Here is a 12,212-nt window from a genome sequence, read left to right as displayed (position 1 = left end):
GGATTGCACACTCAGAGTCAGTCTGTGTAAGCATTTTATAATGCATAATGTGATCAGCAAATGTAATGTTAGCAAGAACATCCATATAATGTCTATCCAAATCATAATAAGACACATTAAAAAGAGATTATCTTAATTCATTATGTATGGCCATATTCCCTTTAGTATATACACGTTTTCCTTTTGTCCTAGAAAAGACATTTTTTACCTCCATCATATTCTGTCTGATTTTTTCTTTCCTCTATAAGACATTGACTGTAGAGAAGTTAAGTTACAGTTAAAATAATTTATAAGGCAATTAACCAACAAAATGTCAAAACCTGAAGATAGTCTAATACAACACTCAAGAGATCAATGCCTAGTTCAGTAATAGTGTTAGCATGCTTCTTCAGGTTGAGCACAAAGATAGTGAAGGGGGCCAAGATAGAAGAGTCACATCAACTGTGAAAACAAAGAAGCCTCTTGGTGCTTTTCATCTATAAAACTCAGTATTAGAATTCACTTTAATGAGATGGCCCATAATTTGCCTGTCCAAATACTACAGTTACAGCCAAAATGTCAACCATACAAAAAAATATCTCCACTTGCAATGGCTCCAAACCACAGCGTTAAGAGAAGAGTCTAGCTGTAATTGCCAAAGCTGCCTTTTCAAAGCATTAGGGACCTTCAGAAGACCAATGTAAAATTATTTTGATGATGTCATTAGAGTGCCACTATTTTCAAGAAATCTCTAAAGATAAAATATCAATATGATCATTTTTATTTTATTATGGAACATGCTGCTGTCCCAGTACTTAATCTTCAAGGTTTGGGGTAATCAGAAGAAAGCTATGTTTACTTAATTGATACAACATAGATGGTGGGGCAAAGTCTCAAATGAGCTCTTTATTTTCTCCTCTGGGCTCTTCTGTTAGACCTGTTGGTTCTGTGTAGTTTTAGCCATTTCTAGTCTAGATAGCAGAGAAGGCACAATACTCTCAGCCCAGATGGAGTTTAGGAGTAAAGAACTCATACATTTAAAGACAGGAAAAAATTACACGAATGTTTATGAAATATAACAGTCAACATGCCAACATAAGCCTAATTAATGATAAAACCTAAAGTAATGAAAAAAAGAGAATAGCTTGGAGGGAGAAGAGAAAAGATAAGAGAGCATTTACGAGAATGTCCTTCCTACAAACTGTAAAGTACTACTTAACAAAAAGATAATCTTAACACTAACATAATAAAATAGGCATTCATTGTCTTTATTCCTCCCATTATTTTTATGAAAGCAATGGGGATAAAATGCCAGTACAAAGCAAGTGCCATATAGAAGAACACACTGTTGGTCAATGTCAAAGAAGTATTTGAGCTTAGTACAATCTGATTTAAACCATGTGACTTTCATGATCACGCCTGGCCTGAGATTTTCAGTTTATCAAAGCTGGTAAGTGTTCCAGGCTCACCAATGAGAACGGCAGGGCTGTGATAAGCACAGTTGAAGTCTGCTGAAGCACAAGGTCTCAAATGGCTTGTCAGGAGTGCTTCTCTCTCCAGATTCAAAGACTTAGTGAAAGGTAGAAGTGAGGAGAAAGTAGGGTATGAACCGCAAGAAAACTCCAGATTCCCTGTAACTGATCTACTGTGTATAAAACCAGCATCGGTGCAGAGCAAAAACAGATGCGCTCCAACCTATCAGGGAAGGTATAATCAGGGCCAAGCCTAACGGAAAGGGAAATACCAGGTCAATAGAGGGGAAATGCCTTACTGCTTATCAGTAGCCAACAATCACTCAGACGTATAGTGCACTGATCATCTGCATTTCCTTTTTGTCCTTTATGGCTGAGCTGTGTGGTCAGTTCCATTATACTTACTGACAAATTCCAAGGAAACCCAAGTTGTCCAGTTTCCTTTTATTCATTCTCATGTTTCATATTAACAGACATCTTTGTCTACCACTGCAACCAAACAACCAATCCTCTTTTCCACCCAACTTTCTGGTCTTCAGAGTTTACTACTTTAGAGTCTTAAGCATAAAAAACTGTTTTAAAGACAAGAACAGTGAGCATCAGGAAATCTAGCATGTGTACCATAAAATTATCCATTGAAAGCCATCAGGATTATGAATCTAATAGAATACATACTTGTATAATTTTTCATTATAAAAGCAATGCAAACTGGGGTGCCTGGGTGGCTCAGTCAGTTAAACGTCTGCCTTTGGCTCAGGTAATGATCCCAGGGTCCTGGGATGGAGCCCCCCGTCGTGCTCCCTGCTCAGTGGGGAGTCTGCTTGTCCCTCTGCCTCTCCCCCTGCTTGTGCTTTCTCTCTCTCTCTCTCTCAAATAAATAAAAATCTTTAAAAAATTTTTTTAAATAAAAAAATAAAAGCAATGCAAACTAATTGAAGAAAATTGGGAAATATTTAAAAATTAAAAAAATCAGCTATTATCTTACTAAGCAAACACAATAAATATTAACATAGAATATTTTCTTTTAAAATTTTCAACAATGATGACTTGTGTTTATAATGCTTTTAATCTGTTTTTTACTTAACATTATTATTTAGAATCTTTCCTTGAACATTGGAACATAAATATTTTAGGTATATTCAAAAATGTAATTTATTCATAAATTATATATTCAGATATAATTTCAAATAGTAACTATGAATAGTAATATTTCATCTTGTAATTGCACCATAATTTACTGACGCATTACCCTATTATTTCCTATTTTTCACTATTATACATAATGCTGTTCTAAATTCTTGTTATAAAAAATCTTATTGTGTTTTATAATTTGTTTTTAGACCAGATTCCCAAGATAGGTTAGGAATACAGACTCTGGAGCCAGACTGCCCGAGTTAAATCCTGTCTTAAATCCCTTCCAACTGTGTCACTTCAGGAAAGTCAACTAACCTTCCTGTGCTTCATATGTTTCCTCATCTGTAACACGGAGAAGGTAGTAATAAAACCTATCTCATAAGGTTGTTACGAGGACCAAATGATTAGTTTATATACAGCACTTGAAATAGTGTCTGAGGCATACTGTAAATACTATATAAATATCAGTATTAAAGTTTCTGAGCCTTAAAATTGCCTAAAACTTAAAAAGGTTTAATGAATGTACATGCCTAGCGGTAAGGTATGTCCATTTTAATTTCATTAGATTCTCACCGGCATTCGAATATTTTTAGTGTGTGTTTTTTTGTGTGTATGTATTTGTGTTTATGAATTGATACGTGAAAAATTGTATTTCATTACTGTGTTACAGGGATTCCTTGTTTTCTGAGGAAAACCACTGCTGGAAAGTAATGGTCGTTTTTGTGATTTAATTTAGGTATGCAGAGCTTGTCTCTTAAGAAATAAATAAATCCATTGATTTGCATTATCTTTCTGATTTAGCTAATGATACTTATCTATTTGATTTATTTAATAACCTTCATTTAAAAAATAGCACTCATATATTTTTTTATTCCTCACTATGTGTTATAGACTCAATGCTTGTGCCTCCCCCTTAATTCTTATGTTGAAACCTAATGCAAAATGTGATGGTTTTGGGGAGTGGAGTCGTTGAGAGGTGACTAGGTCATAAGGGCCGAGTCCTCTTAAATTGGATTGGATTAGTGTCCTTATAAGAGACCCTAGAGGGCTCCCTCACCCCTTCCACTATGTGAAGACTCTGTGAACCAGGGTACAGGCCCTCACCAGACAGCGAATCTGCAGGCACCCTTATGTTGGACTGCCCAGCCTCCAGAAGTATAAAAAATGTTTGTTGGTTAAGCCCCCCAGGCTAGGGTATTTTTGTTATAGCAGCGTGAATGGCATCTGATTTTGTTGTTCACTCCAGCCTTTTGCTACCACAAGTTTCCTATTCTGGAATTAGAAACTTTTGCTTCATTTACTTGGTAAACTTACTCAAATATATTTTTTCAAAAAGGTACATTAGTGATCTTGCTGATCTAAAAATTATCTTTTTGTTGCTTTCACACATGAATGATAATTTAGATATAAACATTTTGGGACATTACTTTTCTTAAAAGATTTATGAATTTTGTTTCATCGTCTTCTGCCAGTTATGGTTTCACAGTACACATCTGAATACAATATAATTTCTATTTCTTCGAAGTCAAAACCTCTCATGTGTCTCTTCGCACTGGTTAAATGAATGTAGTTGCTTCTTGCCATAAAACTGTAAAATGTTACCAGAAAATATCGTGAAGCTATTATCTTTCCAATTCACTTTCTGACTTTGTTGAGAAATTCAGTTTTCCCAATTTCTATTCCTAAATTTTTCTATTATATCCTTAATTGTTTTCTATTGTTTTCTTCTTTAGAAACTAATAATTAGTTGAAGGTGTGTTGACCATAACCTATCCTCTATAGACATTATCTTCTCTCATTCTTTGTCTTTTTATTAATTTACTAAAAATCTGAGTGTCAATAAAATTTATTTTGTGACTCATTGTTTCAATTTTCTGGAATAACCAGTATGGTTTTTACTGCTATCAGCATGGTTTTCTATTTCCATGTTCTTAGTTTTAAAGACTGCTTTTTTTTAGTTCATTTTGTGTCCAGTTTATAGTGGTTTTGCCTTCTTTATAATATGGTATTCTGTTTTAATGCAAACAATATTCTTTTGATCCTTCTTGAGATCATTAAATAGATGTTCTTAATAAACTTACTGCATGGGGAAGGATTTTCTTCTGACATATGAGAGGATACTTCTTCTCTTTCCCATTCTTTTTCTTTACTCATCCTTAAATAAAGATCTATTTCAAGAAAAGACACACCTCACAACTTTTCTGAGCTATCTCAGTTTGTTTAAGCTGTTGAAGAGTACTCTGATGCTTATACTGCCTATGGAACTCCTAGGATATAGCAGGTTTTCATAAGTGGTAAGTTCTCCTTCCTCTTCATAACTGCCTCCCCTACTGTCTAGACAAAATAAAGATATAGGGATTGGGTCTGGGCTGAGACAGATGATGTTCTAGTGCATATCTCAAGCTACCGTAGTCTCTACTCATTTGTATGAGTACTCTGACTCAACTATCATAGTAACAAAGAGAACATTCAAATTCAGTCACAATTTGATTCTAAACAAGTTATATCAAAACTCAGGTTTTTATTTTCTGGTGCACATAAAAAAGAAAAAGGGAAAATAGAAACAAATAAATACTGGAAAGAAGGTCATGAGATTACAAATGATTGAACTTAGCAGATATTAATATTCTCATTTTACATATTAAGAACAAAGTCTTCTACAAATATCAAATCATTCTGTCATATACCTGAAACTAATATAATGTTTTGTGTCAATTACAGCAATAATTTTTTTTGATTGTTAAAATTTACCTTAAAAAATCTCAAAGAAAGTTAAAGCACTTGACTATGGTCATGGAGATACAAAGTGTTAGAATTAGGGTTCAGATAGTTCTTTAGACTTAATGTGATTTCCTTTACACTACAGGAAATCTAGAAAGAGACTTTTTTGAATATTTTGTTTTAAAGAAAGTATTCCAGCATCATATAACAAGTGGTTGGTATAACTCAATACTATTTTATTATTTTCAAAAAGATCTTATTGTGAGAAAAGTAACACACAAGTATATAACCTTCTACTGAAAGCCAGGAAGGGAGGAGTAGAAATAGACAAATACCACATGATTTCACCATATGTGGAATTTAAGAAACTGAACAAACAAGCAAAGGAGGAAAAACAGAGAGAGAGGCAAACCAAGAACCAAACTCATAATTGTAGAGAATACACTGAGGGTTACCAGAGGGGAGGTGGGTGGGGGGATGGGGGAAACAGGTGATGGGGATTAAGGAGGGCACTTGTGATGAGCACTGAGTGATGTGTATGGAAGTGTCGAATCATTATATCGTACGCCTGAAACTAATATCACACTGTATGGTAACTAACTGGAATTTAAATAAAAATATCAAAAATGTTAATAAAAAATAAAAGAACAGGAGAACTCTAAAAAAAAAAAAAAGAAGAAAATAAAAGTGCTTTCTGAGCTGAACTGATTGGTTAATGTCATCCACAGTCTCAACCATCATCAGACAGGATCTTAAATTCTCACTAGCTGGAATGTGAAATTGCCAAAGTAAATATATTGCATTCACTTCTCAATTTCTTCAATGTTACTTATGTTGTCATTCATTTCTAACAGAGGTGAAGAAATTATCAGGACCAATGAGCATCAACCAAGTTACAGATTTACAAAGAAAAGCAGCAAACTGTTCATTACTAAGAAAGGATACTTTCTATAAAGTATACTTTCTAATACTTTCTATAAAGTATAATGTACTCACATTCCATTTCTAGTAATAAAATAAAATATTTGCAAAGTCATTAATTGATTAAACAAATATTGCCAAATTAAAATTTGGAAGGTTTTTTGATGAGTATAGAATCTGATCAAAGGCAGATTGACTATTAAGTATTTCATCCAAATGACGATAAGTTGTTTACCCCATTATACAACCAAATACTTTTCTTTTTGTCAAAAAAATTCTGATTTCAAATTCTCTTTTTTCTAGGTTTTTCATTATGTTCCAACCTTACTACATATTACTATCTTAAAATTTGTATCATATTGTATCATATTTTCCTATTAGGATACAAAAGAATGGTTGTAACTAATTTAACTTGTTCTTTTATACTTTTTATATTCTTTTGTACTTTTCCTATGAGATAAGCAGAGCTCATTTTTATAGGCTATACCTTTTTATTTAATTACTAGTTAAATATTTTCTAATGAAGATGAAAATAAATTCAAGCATACTTACCACATGAAGAATTTTATTCTCTGTTTCATACACAGTACAATCCTTTAAAAAAAAAAGAAACATATACATCAGTTTTAAAAAAGTCAAACATGCCTTTTGAAATACTTTCTTAGTGAATAAAGCCAATGTGATCTTTAAATTTAAAAAATAAAATACTTTCTTTGGAAATGTACTACAATTTGAAAAAGTCTTGACAATTCCAACAAAAACAGCAATAAGAATGGGAAAAAAATCTGGAATGCCATATACCAAAATATTCATTGTATTTAGCTCTGATGGTCAGTTACAGAGATATTCTTATTTTTGCTTAACTATATTTTCTAATTTTATACACATATATTAAAAAATAAACAGATACAAAATCAAATATTAGAAAAAATTATTGTAACCATTTTCTATCTAAATTTTTATGTGTGATAAGTACTTTTTTGTTGAAGTATTTCTAGCATTTCAAATACTAATTTATTATAGATTGGAACATAAGGAAAAACACTAATATTTATTTCAATAGTCTGATCTTAGTTTCAAAAATGCTTTTATATTTTCAACTGTTGTAGGCTATCAAATATCCTTTATATTATGCATTTAAAATTGATACACACTACTAATAAACATCAAGTTCATAGTTCTTACCTAAATTTGAATCCTTGAAATTATAAAAAATTGTTTCTAAAAATCACCATTGTCTTTTTACCTGCAGTTGCTAGATTTACAATGAATAAAAATATAGCAAAGTGATCTTTGCTTAGAAACTTTGTTTCTATAGCTCATTTTTCTTAAGAAATTTATAAAATGGGCATGACATTAGTAGTAACCCAATAAGGGTATTGTGAGGAATAAATGAGAAAATGGATAAATGGCTTAGCACAGTATCTGGCATACAGTAAGTGATAAATACATTTTAACCATGAGTTATTGTTGTTCTATGTCTTTATTTTAAAAATTTAAACTAATTACCTTTACTTCAAAATATAACATTAACTAATTACTATTTGACCATCTAATTTTGAAAGAATAACCATGTTTCACAGTACTGCATATTTTAAGGAATGATAGCCCATTTCATTTTTTCCCCTGAATTTAATTTTAAGAAAAGGAATCTTGTTGAACATAGTTTTTGATAATGCCATTTCACCACAATACCTTGTCAGAAGTATTACATATTCTTATCGGGGCAAAAGTTTTAAAGTTAAATTTGTGTGATTTATTTCACAAACTAATAGAAATACTTAAGGATTGGGCCTTGCTATACTGAAGGGCTTCTGTGCCGAAGAAGAAGTTTGTTACAAATTTAGACATATCTATGTCTCTATAAATTAAGTATGAATTATGTGTACAGGGGAGACAAGGTATAGATAAAGCATTTATACTAGGAAAGTGCATTGTACTTACATCTGAATTTTGAAGAGTCCAATTTTACATTAATTTCAAACACAATTACATCAGTAAGAGATGATTTGGGAAAAGCTGGAAAGTTGCCCAGTTTCCCCAAGCTGCCTGTACAACTTGCTTCAGCTATAATGGATGCAAGTTTGATTATTTACCTACCTTCCCAGAATCAGAGAATATGATTAAATGTTCAAACTTCAAAGGGATTCTCCTCAAGGAAAAAAGCAAATATGATCTAAATGGATACCCTGCTAGTGATACAATAATCATACAGAGAATAACTATTTCAAGTTCTTCAAAATATAATACTTTACTTGCAGATCCCTAGTGTGACACAACAAAAAGAACTATTAAAAAAAATCTTATACTATTGTTAGTAATCATATTGTTTGTTGGTAGTAGTATTGTTAGTCTGTTACTGTTTTGTGAAACTACTGCGTTTCTTTCATAGGATGAAGCAATCGAACAGTTATGTGATACTATCATTCTATCAGTTTTGGTGTCCTAAGTAATTTTAGCATGAGACAAAGTAGATACATATACAAGGTAAGTAGAACCTAGAGTCTCTTGATGTATTATGTGGTACACATATGTATGTATTTCTTAGTTCCACCCACTGAAAAGACACAATCAACTGAGTAATGAATAAATTCCTCACAGTTAGTGATTTTCAAATACCATTTCCCGGGCCTTCTAGGAAAATGGTGGATTCCAAATCTGGGGTAGGAAATGTACAAGATGAGCTTGGATTGTACTGTGACACAGATAGAAAGAAGCTATTAAACTCTACAAGGATTGTGCCAGCAGGATTCAGAAGTCAACATGAGGTGATTCTTACTGGCCAAAGATGGAGCAATTGGGAATCTAAAAAAATAATAGTTGCAATGAATGGAAACAGGAAAGTACATATTAATTATTACATGTATTAATATAGTTGATGCTAAGTTTTATATGTACCAAATACATCCAAATACATTCAGTAACAGTTGTGTAATACTGAATATATTAAACATGGCCCCTGACTTAGAAAAGCACAGTTTAAGGAGACAGGCATTCACACAAGTAAGTTAAAATATGTAGATTCCCCAAGTCTTCATAAAGTTTAAGTTTCAATAACTTTACAAGGATGAATGCCACAAAAATATAGAAATCAACATGTGAAAGGCCAATTATTTAAAATTTTAAAATACTGATATATTTCTCATTAAAATGCAAAGTGACCATTGTGTTGTGCTATATACATTGCTCAAGCCAAATTTCAAACTTTGTAAACACATTCATCAGCTCCTGCTTCTCAGTGACTAAAAGGATTATATCTATAATCTGAGCTTTAAGATTATTCAAAGAATGACGTACTGATGCATACTTGACAATTCTGACATGACCAACAAGACAAAGTCTAAAAGAGATACATCAGGTGACTGAGGTGGACAAGGTTTTCCTCAGTCTAAAAAACTGTCACAAATATTAAAATTAAAAACTTACTGTTTGAAATAAACAAAACCAAATGACTACAAAAGAAATTGGAATAATTAAATTTTCAAAGGAGGTTTGCGTTATGTTTGTACCATATTCCCATATGTGAACTTATTAAAGCTTAAATCTGCACTAACACATTTGGGACACTCACAATTACTATAATAAAGGCAGGGTCATAGCGCTGGGGGAGCAGAGGAGGAAACAGCTAACTCTGCCTTAAAAAAATCAGGAATGGTGGCTGTTAATTGGGCCTCGGAAAAAGTAGGTTTTTAGGTAAAGAAAATAAAGGCGGCATTACTGCAAAAGCAATAAAACTACACTCCAACACTGTTGAGCTACTGTCATAATTTTCAGATTTTAGCTCTGTATACATGTAAGAATCACTTGGAAAGTGGGTTAAAATGCAGATTCCCAGGTTCAGCCACAGATATACAGATAGGGTAGACCTGGAGTGGGGGCCCCAGCATGATTTTGATAAAGATGGTATTTTGAAAAACAATCTATTTTATAGGATAAGATGTGATAGAAGAACGCCAAAGCAAATCAAACCAAAAATGACCAAATATATAGAACCTGTAAGACAATAAACTGATTTGTAAATAGTATCTGCTGGCTCACTTGAAACAGTTCTCAACTCCTCGGAACTACCTGCTTTTGTTACACATTCCCCCCACGTATTGATTGGCTTTTCTTTTGTCCTCCTAGTAAACTTATTTCTTTCTTCAACCGCTCACTACTTTGAATATCTGCTTCTACTTGTTTATATCTATACCTTCTTTCAGCCACATCGGCCTGTTCATTATGAAAGCCAAAGGCTTTCACAAAGTGTGGGACACAGCATAATAAAAACCAAATAGAACAAAACAATACAAAAAGGTATATATTAACCTGCTACTTTATATTAGGGAGAAGAACAGAAACTAAATGACTATGTTCTTTTTACTTAAGCTATCATGTTAAGGAGTTCATTTTATCATGCTAAATATTTAAATAGCCATAGGTACCTTAGGGGATTCATTTTATTAATAAGTTATTGTATTTCCATCAAGACATGAATTTAAAATATTGGCTTCTCAAGTGTGGGTTTTATTAACACTTAGGGCCAAATATGTTCCCAAAAGATCATACCCCAAGTTTTAAAAAGAAAATAGCACTGAATATGGAGAAATCCACATTTTTAAGGACTTATTCATGCTAAGAAAAGGTACACCTCTGACGTTCTACTTATTTTTAGGTTAGGATTAAATTTAGATTTTTAAAAAAGATCGGATTTAGAGCTATGCCACTTATACTCCTAGGAATTCTCTTCAGTAGCTCATGCTGTCTTTTGCGGTGCATGCAAAATGACACTTGCAATTTCTTCTTTATCCTTTTCCATATAATGCTTCTACAAACCATGTGATTTAAAAACCACATTTAAATGCATCAAATTCCTAACAAGACAATATTCATAAAGATAATGAGTGTTTCTTCAGTTTTGATCATTTTTTCCTTTTGAAAAGCCTAAGTATGCACAGAAACCGTCTCCCACGGATGAGCTATGTGCCCACACAGGATCATAATCAGTTATTGTTTTTGTGGAACAGTGATGCAACTGCCGTACTGAGCAGAACACATAGAAACACTTCTATGTGTTACCACTGATGCTCCATACTTTGTCAACACATTTTAAGCATCCTGGGGTCACGATGTTCAGTAAAAGTAATTATTTCTCATTAACTGTGTATTATAGGAACAGCTCACAGGTTATTAATATTGAATACATAAAGCAAGAGAGTGAAGAAAAATAGTGTATGTTTCTAATGCTGTATAAAATTATATTTCATGGAACTTTGTAACTATGAATGCCTCTTTTGTTGTTTTGGGTTTTTTTTGAGAGAGAGCATACGCGCATGCACAGGGGAAGGGCAGAGGAAGAGGGAGAGAGAATCTCAAGCAGGCTCCACGTCCAGCTCAGAGCCGGAGGCGGGGCTCTATCTCATGACCCTGAGATCGTGACCTGAGCCAAAATCAAGAGCTGGATGCTTAACCAACTGAGCCACCCAGGTGTCCCTAAAAATATTGTTTTGCTTACATGTAATATTTAAATAATCCATCTATGCAAACCTTTAATAATGGCACCTTTGTACCAAATACTTCACATATTCTGTTGTCAAGGTACCAAAATGTTTTCAATGCTGAAGTGATTAGTTCATATGAGCTGGTGTTAGTTTTATTCATTCACTCATTCATTTACTCGAGTCACAATTCCATTCACCAAAAAAGGTCTTGGGGGCATCTTGTAAGTGCAATTCAATGTTAGGCACTACCAGGTAATCAAAGATAAAATAAACTTGGCCCTTGGCCATCATTATTTCATTATTTAGTGGAGAAAACAATCAAATAATAATATAAGGTACATGACAAATGCTAACAGAAGATCCCATAAAAAGGAGGTAAATCCTAACTTGTTAACTCTGGAATGACCTTCTGGAGGAGGTATTTTACTGACCTTAAATAGCTTTTGAATCTAGAAATTGGGGGTTCACGGGGAAAAGAACACTTCAGTTTGTGCAAACACAATGA

The 12,212-nt window shown here is 33.0% G+C and overlaps 1 protein-coding gene across 5 annotated transcripts in view; it reads right to left on the bottom strand.

The window, feature by feature from the left end:
- CNKSR2 (connector enhancer of kinase suppressor of Ras 2) overlaps positions 1-12,212 on the bottom strand; it is a 277,726-nt gene that overhangs the window by 153,283 nt on the left and 112,231 nt on the right. For all 5 annotated transcript variants that reach the window (XM_032389505.1, XM_032389507.1, XM_032389504.1 and 2 more), the window contains exon 5: positions 6,780-6,821. In XM_032389505.1, the coding sequence (XP_032245396.1) occupies positions 6,780-6,821 (42 nt within the window). The remainder of the gene's footprint in view (positions 1-6,779; positions 6,822-12,212) is intronic.

The sequence above is a fragment of the Phoca vitulina genome, unplaced genomic scaffold, assembly GCF_004348235.1.
Source record: "Phoca vitulina isolate PV1807 unplaced genomic scaffold, GSC_HSeal_1.0 scaffold55, whole genome shotgun sequence".
NCBI classification, from domain to species: Eukaryota; Metazoa; Chordata; class Mammalia; order Carnivora; family Phocidae; genus Phoca; species Phoca vitulina.
The sequence above is the reverse complement of the archived record's forward strand: the minus strand, read 5'-3'. Positions and strand labels throughout refer to the sequence as shown.